Here is a 21,602-nt window from a genome sequence, read left to right as displayed (position 1 = left end):
ACTATGTTTTCTTTGTATCAAACAGAAATCCGAAAGGGGCTGTCTCCATTATCGCTGAATCTGAACAGAGGAGCTAATTCTTGCTATAATATGTTGGGTGACAATGAATTCTACTTGTTTGCTGGTGCAGCCAACATTTTCTCCAGAGAATATGTATGTAGTTTTGATTCCATTATTCGGACTGCTATAGTTTCTAAGTCACTTTTTTAGATTAATGCTTGACACAGCATTATAGTCGTGGAGTCTGCATCAACTGGGTGGTCTGAAAAAAATCATGAACAAAACATGAAAAACTAATTTCCTGCCATTCTAAAATACTCACTAATTCATTCAACATGTGAAATCAACTTTTTGGTTTGTTTCTAGCTAATTCATGTAAGGTAGCCTGTTAGCTGGCGTGTTGAATGCGGCATGTTTGACTGATGGGGGTTGAGCCCTGGCTTAACTTGTATTTATGTGGCCAACTGTAATTCCTGCTGACACGCTGAGGTTCACATATTCTTGACCATGGACAGTTGTTGTAGCTGCAACTCTGATGAAGATCGTGTTATATAATCAGAAGCTTCTTTCCTCAGCTGGAGATAAAAGGTTTTCAACAGACAGCAGGATTAAACTCCACTGAGTAATTCTGATGCGTAAGTAAATTATACTGCTATACTATACTAAAATATGTGTTTTTATTTACTCAAAAACATGCTTCAGTATGGAAATCTATATAAAAGTAAAAGTAAAGATAATGTGTTCAAATTTTACTTTGCTAAGAGTAAAAGTCTGGAACTATGTTAATTGTAAATATCAAAAGGTTTTTTTTTTTTTTTTTGGAAATTAATTAGTTAAGTATCAACGTACAAGCAAAAGTATTTATTTTCTAATGAGATTTTCCTGCATTTTTTCAGATGATTGGCAACAGTGTTTGAGCTGAGTAACTATTATTCAAGTTATCAATAAAATGCAGTGGAGAAAAAAAGTATGTTTGCCTCCAAAGTGCATAAAATACAAAAGTAATAAAAGTAGCAAACAATTAGAAATAGTCAAGTAAAGTACAAGTATTACAGTAATTGAGTAAATAGACTCTGTCTGTCTGTGTACTTCTACTGCCTTGCACTACACAGCCTGGCAGCTTCTCAGTCCAAAGCAGCATCACATGGAAATAACAGGAATAGTTCCCTGAATGCATCATGAAAAACAAACGTTGCCTGACCACGTGACGCGTGCCGACGTCACGCCTCCCGTGGGTGAAACACGATGCTGCGGGAGGTGCACGTGGTCTGTTGTTTACTTCTTCCAGGAACGTTGGAGGGGCCGTGGAGGGGCGAGGAGGAGGAGGAGGAGGAGGAGGAGGAGGGGGCGAGGTTGTGAAACAGTGTTCCTGGATAGAGTTTCATTGCTCAGCATTTGAAGAGACGCGCAGACTGACACTGCCGCCGGGAAAATGTCACGCTGAACCCCCACATTTATCCTCCCGAAGGGCACTTTGAACAGCGTCAGACCTCCACAGTACGTACTGTTTTGGTTTTAGCTCCGGTGCTGCTGGTCCAGCTGCAGCTGTTGTCTCTGCTCTTTGTTCTCCTCACAGGCTCCTCAAGAGTTCAGGTTCAAGTGGCGTCAACAAACCTGTGAAGCGTGGAAGAGTGTGGCGGTGAACGCGCTCTCTGGATGCCTTCAGAGCCTCGCAGCCACACTGAAGAGATGCAATGAGTGTTTTTAAAATGGAGATGTAGTTCAAACACTTCCTATGGCCTCAGTTTGATAGTAACTGAGGAAAAACAAACCAGACAAATGACCTCCAGCTTCATCAGTTTTACTGTGTATGTTGTCTCTTTACCAAAGTAATAAGTTGAGTTTTTGTTTTGTTTGTCCTTTTCAGATTAAAACTAGAATGCCTCAGCTTGGAAGCCTTCTCACCCAGTTTCATCTCAGCTCCAAACCCTCAGAAAGTGCTCCAGGCCAGAGCGCGCCTCAGACACCGACACTCCCTGAGTTTGTACAACATGTCGGGTAGGTTTTGTGTAAAGTTTAAAACCACAGTGATCAGAATTGTTTGATAATGAACCCATAGAGCGTTCTCGCAAAACTCTGCAGTTCCTCATAGCTCTAGGTGCAGAGTTTTGGCATCTTTCAGCTCATTGTTTTGATTTTACGGCAGCAATTCAGCGTTTTAGCAGCTAGGAGCCAGATATTTCCCCTCAGGGGTTGGTGGAGGCTAATGGAGCTAAAAGGAGAGTGTAAAATGAGTGTTAGCCAACCCATTCATCACCATAACAACCTTATCACAAAATAATAGAGTGGATAAGTTTGTAGTCCTAAAACCTTTCAGTCTTTTTGTTTTGTTTTTGTTTTTTGCACATCTGGTCTCAAAGTACATCCATTTTTAAAATATATGTTGTTTTTTTTCTTAACTGCCTGAAATAAGGTCAGTGGTTACCACAGGATTAAGATATTTACACGTTTTGTTTCAGAGCATAAAATACATCATTAAACGTTCCATAATTTAAGCACTTATGTGTTTTAAAACAGCAGTTGTTAACAAGTGGCTAAGCGGGTCTACAGAAGTTGTTAGAGACATTTAACGTCATCAGGCCGAACACAGAGACTCATCTACTCACAAGTTCGTCTTTACAGGCGGACTTTACAACTTGTAGATTGATCAGTTTGCAGAAAACGTGGAGTAATTGTGTCGTAAGACGTTTAGTGTGGCAATGTAGTCTGTTTATAGACAAACATTAGCTTTAGTTTTGGTGCCATTCATCTTTCGTCGAGGGAACCGGGGAGATGCTAACTTCCTGGTTAGCCCACAAAAATAAGCCATCTCTACACCACTCCAGATGTCAGTGCTGTGTTTGCAACTGGTTGCACTGCCCCCAAGTGAACGAAATAAAATACAGCCCCAGTTCCAAAAAAGTTGGGACACCTTGAAGAACGTAAATAATAACAGAATGTATTATGCATGTATTATATTATATATATATTTGCAAAGGAGCTCTCATCATGTTCCATGACCATATAATCATGATACAGTCATGTGTTCAACAAAGTGGCGAACCTCTCCTCTCAAATGATCATTTGTTCTGTCTTATTAATGCTTTATGTGGTGACCCAACCTTTTTTTTTTAAATCTGGGTTGTAAATGAATGCAGATTTAACTTTTAGTTGATATGCATGAAGTGTTCTGTTGTAGAAAATCTAACCTAATATTTTATTTTTTCCGTGTACTTTCATTGTAGGAAACTCACCGGTTTGAGAAAGGACGACATCTACTGCAATCTGCGTATCCCCGACCAGCGGAACACCTTAAAGGATGACATCAACATCGTTATCCTCACAGGTCGGTTCTCACAGTTTTTTTTTATTTCTTGCATTCTTCTTCCTTTCCAAAACCCGGGGCCTACATTACCCACAATGCACCTTGGCCACTGAGTGGCATCACTGGAGGCAGTTTATGAGATACACACACAAGGCTTCATGCAACTTCTTCCATATATGCAGATTTACACCCAGAGACCTTTATAAAACTTTGATGTGTAAAATTGGTGGAGTTACCCTTTAATCTCATGATTTACTGTGGAGTTCTCTCTTTTCTACTCAGGCCAGGGGATCTTCTGCATGGACGTGAAACCCTGGAGAGGCGCAGTGTCCGCTCACAACCAAAACTGGCACGTGCAGGTGAAAGAAGAGGACCAAAACTTTACCAACACCTGCATCGAGCAGACTGAAGATCCCCTCAAAGCTATCACGGTAAAAAAGAATAAAAGACACAGTTAGCTGCAATGTTGAAAATGCCATCATGAAAACCTAAATGTCAAACTGTCTGGCACACTCGTGTCCAAGGTCTAATCAATTGTCCGGCCCATTGTTTTCATCCAAAACTGCAGGCGGGGTTAAGAGATTCTGAGTCACCAAAACAATTTATATGGAAATTTCAAACACTACAGCGGGGGCTTCCTAAACTTCCCAAGTGCTGGCTCTTCATTTGAAAGGCCATAATTATGTTCACATGGGGAGGGAGGTGGGGGGAGGTGTTGAAAGCAGGCAGGTGCCTAAACACAGCTGTCACCTTATGTGCCTGGGTCTGTCCCGAGTCATTCATTTCCATCTCTATAGACGTTAGAGCTGGGAGCTCGACAGAAGAGATGGCAAACACACACTGCGCTGTTTGAATAGTTCTGCTTGAATTGGACGTATTAACTTCATTAATCTACACAATGAACCGACCGACTGCGCCAATTAAGAGTTGTATAATTTCTTAAAATGGCTCCTTTTGTTCACCGAAACACTGGACACTCAGGCATCCTGTGTGAAACATCTCTTTTTCTGAGTAAATACACTCTCGGGCTCGATTAGACTTAATGCTGAATCAATTCATCAATGAATGATTCGCCTATCAAAAGGATATTAACGAACAATATCAGCTAATCGGTTGCATCTTTTGTCTTTGTTAGGTCACTGAAAGTCGAGCTTCCCTGTGGGTTGGCTGGACAAAAAACAAGCTAATTCAAACATTACTTTATTTTCTTTCAAATAACACAAACATCTTTTCAGCAGAACTGGATTCAAAATGGCGAGAATCACAACTTCTCAAATGCCATGTTGACATGTCAGATGCCAAAAAACAGCACTTAAATCAGAGAGTGTCTTAATAATGATAGAGTAAACAAATCTAAGCAGACATTCAGTAGCAGCTGTAGTAGAGATTGGTACCCAGCACTGGCCATTTTAACTGAATCCTCACATTTGCTTGCGTCCCCTCATTCTTCTCCTCTAGACCAAGACAGCTAACCTGTGTGGCCACCTGAAGAGGAGCGGGGTGTCGGTGCGCCAGAGCCTCTTCTTCCCCAGAGTCGTCTTCCTCTCCCCAGACTGCGAGCTGGACGAGGAGCTGAGGAAGAGGAGGGAGCTGGTCTCCCACAGCCAGATAGACGCCTTCCTCCGGTCTTTCAGGGAGGGCTACGTGGCCTGGATGTCGGACGCCCTGACTCCCTCCTGGCTCTCTGGTGAGTGGGACCTTTTAAATATGTGCATCAGCGTTTGAGGGTTTCATTTGATGTTCAGACGAAGAGGAAGAATCTCCATCTTTGCATGTTACTATTGTCTGTTCCTGAGTCCGTAAACGGGAAAGAAATGTGCACATTGAGACTGTTTGTAACGAACTGTTTCACTATGCTGTTGTAAAAAAAATTTTAAATGATGAGACACATCGATTCTGGATATTTGAAACTATTTCAGTTCTCATTTTTTGTCTTAATTGTATTTTTTTCCACTCTGGAACATGTGAGGCCCACATTGTTCCCCTTCCTCCAGATGTCAAACAACTTAGATGCTGTCTATCAAAGTCAGAACTTGCAATCTTGTGACATCACTTCTGCACTTATGTTAAGAAAAGTGACTTTTGATTCTGGTTAATTCAGTTTATTTTCAATAAAATAAACACTTGAGAATAGGCACCACATATTAGCATGCGTATGAGTAGCATACTGGCGCTTTATCATTATTAAGCACTTAATACAGCTTTCTTTTGAATGATATGTAGAGTTTTCCCTCAATAACCTCCTAATTACTGATTATTGATTGTAGGTAAGTAAGAAGTAGTTGGTGTGCATAAATTACAATTTCAATATGCTTTGCTCATCATGTCACTTAAAAGATGGCAGTACCACAAATAGTCATTCTCCCTAACTCATCAGCAGTTTCAGTTGGGTTAATAGGTGTCAAACTACTTGTGACTTAGTTATGAGCTGGACCGCAGTAAACAGGAAATTTGCTCTGAGTTAGAAATAGTTGTTTTGACACTTTAAACACATGTAATTTTGTATGTTGTTACATACTAACAGACCATGTTTGTCAGGTGTTTTAATCGTCATTATACAACACGGGGTTTCATGACAAAATAAAAGTCCGTCATGAGACACAAATGTAGAACATATAAACAGCAACTTAGGCTATAAACATAACGACAACGACACAGGAAATTATTCTGCAGTGCCACAAGATGGTGATGATGATACGATCGCTGGTCGGAATCTTCACACTAGAAGTTCGACATCAGGCGAACACCGTCCATCAACTCTGATTGTGTTTGAGCACCGAGCATCAGTGATATCAACACAAGCACGTACAGCCGGTCCTGTGAAGTCTCAGAACACAACGGTTTCTGATCTCCTGTCCTATTTCGTCCATTTCATTTCCCTGCGGCTGAAAATTATCCTGGACCAACCTTAAATCCAAAATGGATTAGCATGACTCATATCCCGACTCTCTTCCAGTCTGGCAGATCAGGTCGGATGGTCAAATGATGCCGTGGGCAGTGATGATTATTCTGGTGGTACTCCCACAATGAGCACAGAATATTGAGATCGTAATTCATTAACATCCGTTTACTAAGTGTTTTAAGTCCTAGTAAAGAGATAAAAGCTTAAGAGCTGATAATCTCAGAGAACGTTTTTTTTCACTTTTCGAACACAGGACTTAAAATTATTTCCACCATATACTATGATGAGATTGAGCGAGCGACTGACAGGAAGTTTTCTCCTCCTGCAGGTCATCTGTCCTACAAGCAGATGGAGTCGGTGCGGGAGGTCCTGAGGAGGGTGGGAACGTGGGATCTGCTGCGACTGCACTGCGGCGAGCAGCTGAAAGGAGACTACCAGGGCTGCCAGTACATCGCCCTGAACCGACAGGAGACGGACACACTCGAGTTCTCCAGGGCCAAGGCCCTGTCAACCGATTCGCTGTGGGCCCTGCTGGGTCACGCTCCTCAGGTCAGTCTGATGAGCTGCTGGGATGAGAGGTTCTGTCTGTGAACGAGGGGTGAGTGAACCAGCAGACCAGCAGGTGGCAGTAGTACTGTATAACTGCATCACTCAGTTCACAGTCCTTCCTCTCTTTTTCTGGGAACTGGAAAAACACAGGTTTGGTTTAGAATGACTGCAGAGCCTGACAGCAATTTTACAGCTACTCCAAAACAATTTTTAAAAAAATTACATTTTTTGAGGGAATAAATGTCAGGATATCACTGTACAGCCATTAGACAAAGTGATTACAGAACAATTTTGGCATTCAGTTGAAGAAAGTGTCACGTTTTAGTGTTTGTCACCATAAGAAAAGAGTTAATTTGAATTATTTAGCTAAGGGAAACTAAATACAGATTTTATTTAGTTAGGAATTAAATAATTATACTTTTACTGTCATGTAGAAAAAGCACAGTGGGCTTATTTTTAAACCTGCAAGGCTACCGACACTCTAATGTGCTCTCCCGGATCATTTCCATGAACACCCCAAGTGTTAATTACTGCCTTAACTCTTCATTTTTTTTTCGAGGTAAGTAATTCTGTCTGGCTGTGAGGTGCTCGTGAGCTCACTCGATTAAACCAGGGCAATTGCACGGTCGAAAAAAGCCTCATTTGAGCTTATTCATGTTTTCAAATTGGTCGATGTTTTAGATTATAATTGTTTATTTTTATTCCAATTTACAATGAATGGATTTAGCCAATTAGTTAAATGTGTCCTCATTGGGTGGCATGGAAGGGAATCTCTTATTTACACCCAATGAAGTTGCTTTTGTTGACATTTCAACCCATATTTGTAAATGTAAATGTCAGACGGACAAAGGTCAGAGCTCTTAAGGTCCAGCGAGTGCGACCCGCGGTCAGCATCCATTACAGGTTTCACACCCAAACACTCTGGGCTTTCCTTACAGTCCCCACTCAGGCTTTACTTCACCCACACACACACACACACACACACACACCACACACCCCCACAACCCCCCAACATCCAGACTGTATGTGCTCTCTCCTCTCGCCTCCAGCTGCTGTGTATTTGATACATGACCCAACAATCATTAGACAGTCTCCAGCGGGCCCTTTTCTGGCCCGAGGGGACACACACGGCGACAACAAAATATATTACTTTCAAAGAAATATTTGTAAATGGAGGGCCGGGTGTGAGGTGAAACCTCCTCCTCCGTGTTTCACAAAGAAATAGATGGTAAATATTCTGTTGGGGTTACATATACAAAAGACAAGCCTGTATATGTTTTCCGATATCAGATTCCAAGTGCTCAGGTGCGGAAAACGCCAAGATTTTGTGATTGAGAATTTTAAGATTATGCTCTTTTGGACTTCATGACTGTCTTAAAAAAAAATAAATAAAAAGATCCTTGTTCGTGTGCAGCAGCTGCGAGGGGAAGCTCAGTGGGGGGGGCACGGTAACTTGATAGCTCCCCCAGGCGTATTTTCAGAGCCCAGAAATAATGCATGCGTTTGATTTGTTACTTGTAAACACACAGAGGGCAGAAGATGTGTGCGACGTGAGCCGCGGCCTCGCTCTTCCAGGCATCTGTCCTGTCGTGAGAGGTGGCACCAGATGCATCCACAAAAAGCCACCGTGGAAGCAACTAGGTGTGTTTTTTTCTGCGGGCTCGCTCAATTACTCTGCGCAGAATGGGATGTCTGCATGTCCCCAAAGTGGAGAATGATTGAGTGGAGTGGCTGTAATTTATTAATTATGGTCTATATTCTTAGACCACGGTTCTGGCTTCATTCAATTTGTATGGATTGAGAGGTAATTACAGTGTGTGTGTGTGTGTGTGTGTGTGTGTGTGTGTGTGTGTGTGTGTGTGTGTGTGTGTGTGTGTGTGTGTGTGTGTATTGGAGAGAGGGAGAAAGAGCCAAAGATCTATTCATGTCATGATTTCAAGTGCAGGTTACTTATGTTGTTCATCTTCATGTCATCTCCTATTCTGAAATGTGACTGTTTCACCAGGTCCTCGTACCGGTTTATATAATGAGGATTATTCAGGAGGAGCAGAAAATGGAGTCTCCTTACTCACATTCAGCATATAGAGTGTCTGCTAATTGCATAGCTGAGAAAGAACAATTGAGTTCCTCCGACCGTAACTTGACTACCACCAGCCCGTCAGCTGATTAATACAAGCAGAGCCGCCAAGGCTGATTCGCCGACAGCATCCCCGGCTGACAAATAATCGGACCTCGGTTGCCGGAGTTACATCGTCTTCGCCTCTCTCCGACTGGATTCCGCACAGATGCAGCTTGTTAATTCAACTCCACGCTGACATTCCTCTCTGTTTGGCCATCTCCCAGGCTGCACGCGTCCCCGGCCCGTAATGGACAGGCTGGTGCGCCTGGTGCTTAGCACAGAAAAGACGGAGAGGGGAGACATCAAGCGCTTTGTGGTGATAATGAATGGAGGCACACAAAAGGCCAGGAGCTGGCCATTTACAAAGCCCGCAAACTCCGCTGTCTAAATAGATGATATTGGCAGCCGCCATGGCTTTTTGGTCTCCTTTTTTATATAGAGACAAAAAGGCTTCAGCCATTTAAAGAAAATATTAACAGTGGCCAACACTATTCATTATACATCATCTGTAATTCTAGTCTTATGTATGATGTGAAACATTTCATTTGCAGTTCACATAGAACGAAAGATATTGATTAAGTAGAATCAACTTAAAATGTTGTGAATTCAGTTTTGGAGAAATCCCCTGTGCGCAAAACATCATGTTCTCTGAGAGGATTGGGACACCACGGTGATGATCAGGAGCTGCAGCAACTACTCGTTTAATCGATCACAAAAGTGTCGAACATATGTTACATTGAACTTTTAAAATGTGAGGATTTGTCACTTTTCTTTGAGCAAGACTCTTGGGTTTTTTCTTGACTCAAGAGGTGATTTGAAGACATCACTTTAGGCTCTAGTATTTTTTGGGAACATTTTATAGACTAAATGATTACTAGATTGAAGCTCCTGTTAGTAAAGATAGTTTGTTTTTTCAGTCTCATTCCAAATTCCTCAAATACTGATGTTTTCGGATGGCTTTTGTCATGGGAGTAAGAGGGAGATTAATCGATAGTGAATAATCACAGCCCCAGGGGGAGTCCATGGCTTGTGAATAGAAGTTGTTTGCCCCTCGTAAATCAACAGAAGTGTGTACTCTCAGTTACCAGACACAAACCGATTACTTAAAAAGTTGTTTCATGGAAGGCACCCAAACCAAAGTTGTTCAAAGAATGATTTTCTGTACAAAAGATTCCTGAGGAATTTCCCAGGAAAGAAAAAGATCTTTTTCGCTGCACAGTGTTTTGTTTTTTTTTTTCAACAGAAATGAAAATTGTGAGGGGAAATTACCAGGATGTTCAGATCTTCTGTAATTGCAGCATCGCTCTCGAAAAAGGAAACTGGAATTGGAAATAATTTGCACCCGAGTGTGTGTGTGTGTGTGTGTGTGTGTGTGTGTGTGTGTGTGTGTGTGTGTGTGTGTGTGTGTGTGTGTGTGTGTGTGTGTATGTGTAGGAAGCTACAGAGGAAAGCTAACCATGCAATTACGCATGAGAAGAGTGCTGCGGAATCACAAGTGTCTGTAATGAACTAGTGAAGACACCAGCACTTACGCAGTGGAAGGCGATGATAAAAGCTGCCTTGTAATAGCGTGTGATTAAACTTGGTTAAAAAAAAAAAAAAAATCTATTTTTTCACTCAAGCACTAAGCCACCATGAAGAGTCCCGTGGAGAGATTCTGCATCTGTCAGTTTGAAGATGACTCAATGTGCTTCCTCCAAATTCATCACCCAGCATGCAGTACCAGTCATTCTAAAGGGCTCTTCAGGCGCTCTTTTGTTAATTTAGTTAAACATCAACCGGTAGGGTTCATGTTTTACACAGTCCTACTTAACACAGGTGGAGATTGAGTTTCAGTAAATTTGAATACATGTTTAAAATAAAAAAAGCCATTAATATTCATTAGGAAATAATTTATTTGAAGGTGGGATGAGCCGCGGTTGGGCAAGACAGACAGTAGGTGTTACTAACTGAGGTACTGAGCATAGATATCATATGTTTCAAGGGTGTCGAAATGTACTGATCACGATGAAAACGTGATATTGGAGTTGTGTTAGTAATACACATATGTCAATATGATGTTGATAATCCAGCATAAATGTTTGTTTGCCAAAAAAAGAGACAAAACACACATTAATCAAAGGTTTTTTTTTTTAATTTGAAGTTTCACGATGATATCTCTTATGTGAATTTGTTTGGCCACCACACTGAAAATCTGATAATCGTGACAACCCTTGTGTGTTCATACAGTTATATGGTATACATAAACACCAAATAGCTTATATTATGATATTGCATAAGAATATCTTTATGTTAACGTACTGTATATCAAGATATCACAGTTATATAGGATAAAAATCATATGTAAAATAATTAATTTGATATGAATTATGTTTAGCTGTGAAGCTTCACATCACACAAAACAGTTAAAATGTGTCTAAATAACTTTTTTATTTTCTTCTAGTCAATTCTTATTACATAATTTGGTTATATATAACAACATATGTTTAACTGAAACGATCCAAACATAAGTCGATGTGCAGGAATTGAACCAACTACTATTTTTTAAGAGTCCAACGATACTTGATGTTTGGAGCCGATACCAATATCATTATAGCGGCTGATATGCACACATTTGTTGTAGTGATCCCAGAAAGATGGTGATTAAACACATGTGGCAAATACACATAATGGATGTATGACGTCAATGCACTAAAACAGGAAACATCACTGGGAATTTAATACTTAAACATAATCTCAAAGATCTTTTTCTGCATTATTATCCTTCGAAAGAATGTTTTCCCATTAGCGCCTATTGGGCAACATATACGTCAATACTGATATATCTGTAACAGGCTGATAATATCAGCCAGCAGGTATGTCAGGAAAACGTCCTCTGCCTCAAACTTGTCAGACACGAGGATTAGATGCTTTGTTTGCTCCACTTCATAATAACCATCATTGATAAATGGTAGATGTATAGTTATTTAAAAGTTAGTTCATAGATATTTCACTGTGAACACACAATAAGATGCTTTATAAACCAATTGTAAAGGTTTACAAACATCAGTTTGTAACTTTATGATTGCTGTCCAAATAATGTTGATAGATGAACTATACAGTATTTGATGAAAGTATGTGCAACCCTAACCCTTATAGTATTATTAACATTCAAAAAACAACACCTGCTTGATACACGGTTTATAAAGCATTTAGCTGTTTGTTTACAGTCAGATATCTATTAAGTAGAGCTTAATTTACTCTAAATTAATCATTTCTATTGATGTCATTATGAATAAATAAATATAACTCCTCTTCTTTGTCATATATTATAGTAAAATAAATGAGTTTTTGATCATTTTTGTCTCTGGGAAACTACGATAAGCATTTTTTTTACTATTCCTCTGATATTTTATGAAGAATTTGATTAATTAAGAATATAATGGTCAGATTAATCAGTAATGAAATAATCATCAGTTGCAGGAATATGATATGATCACATTGTCGCGGCTCTGCTGAAACTCAATAAATGATATTATTGAATCACACACATTTTTTTTTTTTTTGCATCTTTCCTATCAACGACTCTCTGACATCATCCAGTTTGGTTTCAAACGCTGGATTTAGTATTAAACAGAAACTTTTTCTTTGGTCAATGGCCAAGATTGTTATTTTCTTTTATCTCGGTGAGGTCACCTATTTGTTTTGGAGGATTCAGGATATTACAGTGATCCCCGCAGCATAAAGGTAGCAAGATATGATCAATAGGGACTCATGAATAATGAAGAGGCCGAGTGGAGCGGAGACACTTAATTACAGTTTCAAAAGCCATTCTCGTTAATTGAGGAGAATAAAGGTGGTGGAGAGGACTGAATGGCAACATTAGAATTTTTAATCTGTGACTTTCTCTTTTTTTAATTATTATACAGCAAAAAAAAAACTGCTGCTTAAAAAAACAGCTGGCGATTTGCAAGTCCTCACTGTTTTCTCAATTTGCTACATGTCTGCGCTTGACGTTATTATCGAGGTTTATTTCGTGTGCTCTCGGTCCATTTCCTCCGACCACCTGTGAGCAGACGATCGTTCTTTTAATGTGAAGCCTAATACGCTGCATATCCAGACAGTGTGTGGGGCCACTGTGTGCAGCGGATCCAGCGCATAATTGACAGCCCTGCCATCTGTTACAGTTACGTGAAATTATGGATAAACTAGTTAACAGACACTTTGGCCCATTGTCTGTTGTTTTGATAATCACCCTTAATAACAGACGGCATCAATATGGTCTTTAAACCTGATTTGGGAGTTAATGGAGTCAGATGGGGGCGGTCAGTGTATGCTCTGGGGGGTAATGCTGTTAGAGATGTTTGTAAAGAGCAAATTAAATCAGTCATAGATTGTGCCCTCTCAAGTCGGCCAGACGACCAGACCCATTGAGGAGAAAAAAAAGGGGGGGGGGGGGTCATATTCGAGCCTTGCGCAGAAAATGCACTTATGTGGATGGAAATAAAGTCAGAGCTGGGTGAATGGATGTAAATGGTTATTGCCGAGAGTCTAATGGCTTCCTGTTAGGCCGAGGCAGAGATGCAGCTATTCTGAACTTGACCAGTTGTGTTTCGCATGCGAGACTTTAGATAAATGTAGTTATTGGCGCAGACTGTGATGTCACCAAACCAGAGTTTCGGCATCTTAATGGACGGTTCACATCTGGAGCAGCTGAGCTACGATGGTTAATTGCGATGCTGCTGTACTGATGCCATTCTGAGGACTCGTTGATCAACGTAAAATTAATTTGAAATCAGTTTTGATTAATGAAGGCAGTCTTTAATCAAGGAGAAGTTTACTGGTTCCACATTGTCAGACATGAGGTATTCCTCCATTTCTATGTCTTATATCAGTGTAAATTTAAAAACATGTTGGTTTTGAGCTCTTGGCCAGTCAAAACAAGCAATTTTATGAATATCACCAAGGGCTCTGTGTGGGTTTTTAACTATTTTGTGTTTACAATGAATACAGCATGGTTTTTACATTAACATCATACATTTCACTCCACCATTAATCAAGTTAAATAACAAACAAGAATCCACAGATTACAGTTTATTCAATCATAAAACATCTGCGCATTTCAGCAGGTAGCTGTGCAAACATTTGTTCCTTGTACGATGCATCCGTTTTAAATGATGCAAATTCAACCCATCAATCTGTTAAAATAAAAAAAAATCACACAACATTTCTCAATAATAATCCACTGTCAAAAGTCGCCACTAATAGAACTACTGCTGCTACTTTCAGTCATTATACTGCATGTTGAACGGCTCAGACAAATAAACATTTAACACGTGTTCACCCTCACTTTTCGAGAATGTTCTCATAAACGTTTGTTGAATAAGAATAGTCACATTATTGCAGATATATCTAATGACTATACACATACGTATGTTGTCATAGCTAGTCATTATTCATCAACATCATCATTCTTGATAGATTGATTAATTGATTGTTTGGTTCTATATAATGTCAGAAACTGGGGAAAGAAGTAAAGAAAACCTGAAAGTATTCACACTAAACAAGCTGAAATCAGAGAATCGAACATGAAAATAGTGTGATCATTATAGAAAAGGTGTTTAATTCAATAGCTGATTAATTAATTAATTGATTAATCACTGTAGCTCTACTAATCTTATGGAATTGAAAAAGAAAAGTTATAATCTGTGTTGAATTGCATCAGTGAGTATCTATGGCAGACTGATCCATCATCACTGAATCGTTGATAATCCAGTGATTCACACCCAGACTCAGCAGGTCGTTTAATTCATTCACCCGGTGCGCCAAACCACATAGCGTTTTTCCTAATTGCCTTGTTAAAAATCCAGATCCGAGATGACAGCGAACCACTTTTGGTCCGATTCCATCGTGTTTGGCTCGTCGACAAAGACGTTTGGTGCGCCAGAGGTGTGTTACTCAGTGTTCCTCCTCATCTGTGTCTGGTGAGACACGGCGCGGAACAAAGAGCCCGTCGTCTGAAGCTGGTGTGGCGTTACGCTCACTCAGAGTTCACCTGAAACACTGCACCCACCGCTCCAGGTAACTACCCCCACTGACTGATACCCCACTGGGATTCTTTGACTTTATCGGGGGGAAGAATGTGAACTTTGTGAATGGCAATACACGCAGGTGGTGACACGTCCCTACCCAATTACACAGCTCCTCGCATAAGTCATGTTTGTCAGAGCTGTCAGAACCTTTAATAATCACGTTTAGACTGAAACAATGAGAAGATCTGCAATCAAAATGTAAAGTTTAATAGTTTTATCAGTCATTTTAGATTTCTGAACGGTAGCTTCACCAAAATGGCTGAGAATCTGTGCCACAAACATCCCAACAGGTAGAAGTTCAGGAAATCAGTGAGATCGCCATCAGCTATTTGGAGAGCGAGCTGTCGTCTTGAGTTTAAAGAGGTTAAAAGGTGAACGGTGAACCAGAGGAAGGATTTATGACTATTAGCAGACGGTAAATAAGAAGACGGAGTTTGTCTCGTTGAAACGTGAGGACTGATGTCATTCACAGGACTGCCCTCGACACAGAAAGTGAGAGGCGGATCAGGGGTAGACACCGTTAGGTGAGCTCTCAGCCCTTTGTGTGACACCCAACCTTAGCCCCAAGGGGTCCTGTCCTGCACACACATATTCAAGCCTGTCTGTGCTTGAATAGTAACGATTCACGCACACTTTTGGCCAATAAACAGTCAAAAAGTTATCTCTTACCCTTAGTAGCTTATGAAGCTGTTCATCTGCAGTCACCCTGCATTTCATCCCGTGTCTAGAAGATTGCACTTGATAGACGTTTTTTGTTAATGTCAACAGCTCGTTTACAATTCATTCTGCTACTGTAATGCAGATACAGTATCGTCTTAAGCCTCAGACACTTGCCTCAAGTGGCTGAGAACAGAAGGTAACATGCAGTGACAGTTCCTGTACCTGACACATCACCTCTGCTGAACAACACCTGGCAGGCAGGTTGTCTAGACCACACAGAACTCCCCTCTTTGAGTTTGTGCCAGAGATGGCGGCGTACTTCCTTCCAATGTAGCAGTTAATAACATTTTTTTGTTGGTTATGATTTCAAATTATTCCGTAGTCTGCAGGTATTCTGCAAAGAAACTATTAACCAATTGGCAGGATCATCTATTAATCCAAACCATGAGCTTATCCTGAACCTAACCAAGTAGTTAAAATGTATGAAAATAATGTGCATATTTAATCAATTATGAAAATAACCATTAGTAGCACCACTAATCTGGATTAAGATGCAGATTTATGTATGTTTTCTATCATTAGAAGAACATTTAGCGCATTGTGCAGCCTTGATGGAGGTAAATGCTCTTGGGAAGCTTTCCCACAGAGGCGTATACGTGTTTTTCACAACTTCTCGTGCTGCAAGTGAACAGTTTTTCCACTCCTGTCCTCCAGTATTGTGTCTGTGCCTCTGCTGCTCCACAAAGATGGAAAATACTCAACTTTAGTTGCATCAAAATGAGTTAATTGCTGATTACCGACAATTACATTTGGCTGTGATTTGTTAGAATAATTCCTCTCTGGATGTCTTTTGTGTTGGTTTTATTTTTGCCTCTCTGCCACCAGCTGTCATGAAGCTACTTTTTCATGCATCCCAAATTAATAGACACTCACTCGTTCTGAAGTGTCTGATGCTATTGTAATACAAGCCATGTGGCATTCGGCCAAGGCTCCAATATAAGACACAATTGTTGCGGGGGGTTTTTTCCCCTCTCTTTCTCCCTGTTTTAATGCACAGTAATAAGTAAGTAAATGGTGGAAAAGATGCGCGCCTGAAATCACGGGGGCCTTTGTTGCAGATAATTAGGTTAGCGGCAAGAGTGTGCAGGTGTTGAGGGTGTGCTGCGCGGCCCGTGTTGTGTTATCGACTTGCTCATATTCGTAGGCTGTCAGGGGTGTCGCACTTCCCATCAGCCCCAAAGCTCACCAACCTCTTCACTATTAAAATGATCACTTTCAATAGCAGACAAAGGAAAGAGGGAACATATCTAGTGCAGGGTATTTTCCCCACCTCTAATGCTTATCTGCCTTTTGATGTCGGCGTAATAAAAGGCCTATTGGGCTCCCACAATGACCTGCAAAATGGACAAGGGCCGATATACTGGGCTCTGACTGTCGCTACCATTAACTAAAAGGCCCAGACATTATGGAGAGCCGGGGATGAAAGAACACGGGGAAAAAAAATAATAATTGAAAAATTGCCTAATGCTAAAGTGAAAGAAAATGGAACTGTGAAAAGGCACTGTAATATTCTGTTATCCCCTGTAAATGCAGCCAAACAAGAGATGCAGCCAGGCATTTCTTTTTGAAATGGATGTGGTTCAATTACCTGCATGTCTAAATCTAGTTAAGGCTTCCATTGTCGGGCTCAAACATAACAGGCAGTTTTGATGTAGTGTTAAAGCGTATTATGCCCTACAACCTACATAAAATCAAGAGAGGTATGACTCCATTCAAGATGTGGAGGGGAATTAAAAGAGCTGACGGTGAAAACAAGGTTAATTTTATATTTATTCTGTTACAGACTGCCGTTTGGATCACTGCTCCCAAAGAGTGACGCAATATTTTTTTCTGGAATTTCAGTGGATGACTAATTGCTTCCTGCGACTGATTCGTTTTACCGTGCAGAGAACTGGAGTGGGCCCTCATGTACGCGTTGGTGAAAGAGTTAGTTGATTAAACAATCAGAAAATTAACCAGCAACTGTCCTCTGCATAGTCTGAGGTGAACAGAGAGGGAACAGAGTAAAACAACTAATCTGCTCATAACGAAAACAGATCAGGTAAAACAGTAATGAAAATAATGTTAGTTGCTGCTCTAAATCATGTATTTGGTGAATTGTAGGTAAAACAGATGCACCTACAGGATTGCTTCGATACTGACGGGTATTGAAAAATGTCTCGTCATTCAATACCTAATTTTAAGTATAATTACTTCCTTATTATAGTGCTGCTGATTGGCTATTTTGAGGCATGCAGGACAACTAGGTTACACCTATAGACTCGGCTTCCCATGTGAATGTTTAATGTCTCTTGTTACTACAGATTTGAAAAAATTGTTCAGGAACTGGTATCAGTGTCAAGGCATCAGTATCACAATTTTTTGAACGATACCCAGTCTTACGTATGTGTGAATCATGGATGTTTTCGCTGAGTTCCTTCAAGGTCGACAATTCAGTGTGAAATTCAGGCTATAAATAGAAATATTTGTCAAGTCTTTCTCCTTGGGTGAGCCGCAAAAAGTGTCGGTCTAACAAAAAGCTTGTTCTTCACTACAAGTGTTGTAGTGAAGAACAACCACCTTGGGAGTAGGTGAATTTGTGCCAGAAACCTCGACTCTGCTTCAACAAGTCATCATTGGTAACCAGATGTGAAAAATGTCCTCAAATCTATACCGTCTCTGTCAAGTTTGACATAAATGTTGATTTTACTGGCTATCAAACCTGCTTCCACTTCCGTCGAGCCAGAATCAATAGGTTTATTCTTGTTCTTCACTTGACAAGCCCACAGACTGAGTAACAGCTTGTACGTCTAGAGGTCAAAAGTGAAAGTCATGAATGTCCGCTTATCTCCAGCCGGAGGTCGGGAGGTCTCGGTCGGGGTCATGACCCCAGCAGTATCCAGGAACAGCACCATGTTATGAGCCACATAAAGACACTCTCACTTTGTAACTTCGATTATATGTATTTGATGTTTTATTTCTCTCTGCAGATCACCGTTAAAATGTACAAGCGTGGGTCTCAGGGCTGGCTGGGCAAATCCCTGAACGCCACCGCCACCGTCCCCTCCAACACCTCTGTGATGTTCAGGATCAGCGGGGAGGAAACAGACGCCAAGATCCCAGCAAACACCATTCGCAGCATCACACTCAGCATGTGATGGGAAAGCCATCGCGACAAGCATCTTCATTACAAGTATGCAGATGAAAGAAAACTCTTGATTCGTCTCGAACCCAAGTACATTTTCACCGAGTGCCTTTTACTATGCAGTGTTTGTATTTTGTTATGTTGTATCCACACAAGTTCTCAGTGTCTTCAAGCGAGCATTTCATATGAAAGGAAAGAAAGAGAAGGCCCAGATGCCGATTTCCCTGATTCTCTGCTCCTCGGAGGCAATATTATGTTACTGAAGATGGTTTCAGACAATTAGCCTGATTATCTTTCTCTTGTTTTGAATTTCTAGGGCTGGCCCGCACTTCACGCTCGCCCATTAATTAATCGTTACGCTAGCCGATTGTGTCACGTCAGTTCAGCCTTGAAGTGTTTAATGTGCTAATTGTGGCGGGTTTAAAAAGCTGCCCGGCCTCCAGCGCGATGAAGGGGGCCGAGCGCGTTACTTCCTCTGCGGGGTTTAATGGGCGGTGAAATACGGTCTGTTTGGATGGTGTGACTGTAAGGTGCTTTATTAATATGCTCCACCCGCCACAGAGGGGATGATAACATATTCAAGAGCTGCCCAGGCGCGGCCACCAGCGCCATTCATAACTGTGTCTCGAGTCATTTTCCATCAGTTACCAGGCTGACACAGCTGCGCTAACAGCTAGCAATCGTATTTACTGTGCCTGGTAGTGGCCGAAATGAAGTTATTTCCATCAAGATATCAGTGCCTTTAGCTAATGCAATAGAAGGAGCTCTCTCTGTGTTGATGGTATCTCTTTGCATGGCATCTCTCTACCTGAAACATCATTACACTGTACTCAAGCTCCTCACTTTTTTTTAAATGTCTGTTCCACCTGAGGGTCAAATCATTTGGTGGCTGTTTACATTTATAGGCGCATATTTTTTAGACTGCGGAATAAATATTGGTATTGTGTATTTCTTTAAATTTCGGTGTTCCGATTTTAAGATCTGGTTTGATTTAGGCAAAACAATGACTTGTTTGGGGTTTGGAAAAGATCATGTTTTGTATGAAATGTTAAAATTTAAAGGGGCTCTGGTGCAACTTCTGTGTTGTAGGCAGAAGCCATTTCTAAACTACCTTTAGCTACTTTTGCCCTTTGTTGGTGAACAGAGGCACTGAGACGAGTCACTCAAGAATGTGCATAAAGTTACATCCTTTGGACCAGTGCAGAATATCCAACCTGAGTCCATCACAGTGAAATCCACAGTCCAGCAGCATTTAGCAACTGTAACAAATCGTCCACAGGCAACCAAGAAAGAAGACTGTTACAATCTGCTCACATATGGCCAATAAAATGGTGATAAATATAAGTAAATTGCCACACATTTTTAACACAGAGCCCCTTTAACATATCTGTTGTGCAGGAATGTAAAATACCAACATTTTATCCTGGGTTGTCTAATCTTGGTCACCATTGCTTGAATTTCATAGTGTTTTGATGACTTTATTATCTTTGCATATTTAAACTTAAAGCATGTCCTCAGGAACATTTTCCTCCACAACACTTGACAAACAATAATGACGATATAAAATGATCTGGGATTAAAGGGAAATTACAAATGTAATTCTGGTAACTGAAGGGTGCATGCAGGTTTTACTGTAGTTTTTATTTAACCTTGATATCAGTATTTGTTTATTTTTTATTTTTTTCATTAAACTTCAAGCACTTTCAGCATCAAGCCAATTAAGGAAACGTGATTGTTAAAGGGACAGTTCACCCCAAAATCAACAATACATTATTTTCCTCTTACATGTAGTGTTATTTAACGATTTGGATTGTTTTGTTGTGAGTTGCCATGTTTTGGAGAGATCGGCCCTAGAGATGTCTCTTCTCTCAAATTTAATGCAACTATAACTAGGGTTTTCTCTCTACAGAACCACACCTGCCAAGAATATAACAACTCAGAAGGACGTGAGCATCTACTCATGGACAAGAGCCCCATTACAGCAAGGGATGTAAACATTAATGGCGTCCTCGGCTGAGCTGTAATATTAGCAAGCCTCTTGTCAATGAGTAGACAGACGCTTCTTTCTATGCCATGATAAAGTTGAAGGTACATAGGTAAATAGTTCCTACATGGAGCCACACACAACACAATTTCTTGATTGTCAGATGTGTTTCTTTGGTGCTTTGAGCACTGCAAGCTGGGTACCATCTAGTTCCATTATACTTGAAAGAAGGCCAGCTTCTCTTATGTGCAATATCTCCAAAACTCAGCAACTCGTGCAAAAACAATCTAAGCAGTTTACAGCTCCACCTATTTTGATTCTGGGTTGAACTGTCCCTTTAAGCACGGTCTTTAGTTTGTGCATTGATTTAAGCATGGTTGTTTTATTCATCGGTGTGTTTTTCTAGTTATGGTATCATTGAGTGTTTTTATGTTCACTTGTATTTCTATTCTCTGGTCTCTTAATAAAACGATCTAATGATTTCAGGTCATGATTTGCACGGTTTGGGATTAACATGGCCTCTCCGGGGTGTCTTTCTCCTGCTTGCGTCCTCCAGATCTGCATGGTGCAAGTAATCTATAATATTCAAAGTCATTTGTCACCACTGGGTCACAAGGTTTCCTCAGAGCTTCATTTTGGGTGACGGAGGGCATCCATCAACAGCTCACTCTGCCCTTTGAAAGCATGCAGCACGTCTCCAGCGCGGTAAAAGACTGGATATTAGGAATGGATGACTGGCCACGGGGACAATGCGAGCTCTGTTGGGCAGCCTGGTGGCGAGAGGGAGGGGAAGCCGAGCGGAAATGGACATGGAGATCAGACCAGAACA

The 21,602-nt window shown here is 40.8% G+C and overlaps 1 protein-coding gene across 3 annotated transcripts; it reads left to right on the top strand.

Annotated features, from left to right (window-relative positions):
* The first annotated feature begins 1,211 nt into the window (after positions 1 to 1,211).
* Positions 1,212 to 21,263, top strand: si:zfos-911d5.4. Of its 3 annotated transcripts, XM_037082285.1 has the most exons (8): positions 1,212 to 1,497; positions 1,868 to 1,998; positions 3,225 to 3,325; positions 3,587 to 3,735; positions 4,763 to 4,991; positions 6,535 to 6,755; positions 8,285 to 8,396; positions 8,761 to 12,359. In XM_037082285.1, exons 2-8 carry the CDS (start codon positions 1,880 to 1,882, stop codon positions 8,838 to 8,840), a joined length of 1,011 nt encoding a protein of 336 aa, XP_036938180.1. In that variant the 5' UTR covers positions 1,212 to 1,497; positions 1,868 to 1,879; the 3' UTR covers positions 8,841 to 12,359. The 3 variants fall into 3 exon arrangements, with proteins under 3 accessions (XP_036938180.1, XP_036938183.1, XP_036938181.1); XM_037082288.1 differs by lacking the exon at positions 8,285 to 8,396 and having other exon boundaries at positions 1,213 to 1,497; XM_037082286.1 differs by lacking the exons at positions 8,285 to 8,396; positions 8,761 to 12,359 and adding an exon at positions 18,635 to 21,263 and having other exon boundaries at positions 1,224 to 1,497.
* The last annotated feature ends 339 nt before the right edge of the window (positions 21,264 to 21,602 follow it).

Source organism: Acanthopagrus latus, chromosome 20, assembly GCF_904848185.1.
Source record: "Acanthopagrus latus isolate v.2019 chromosome 20, fAcaLat1.1, whole genome shotgun sequence".
Lineage (NCBI taxonomy): Eukaryota > Metazoa > Chordata > Actinopteri > Spariformes > Sparidae > Acanthopagrus > Acanthopagrus latus.
This window is presented reverse-complemented; position numbering and strand designations above follow the sequence as displayed.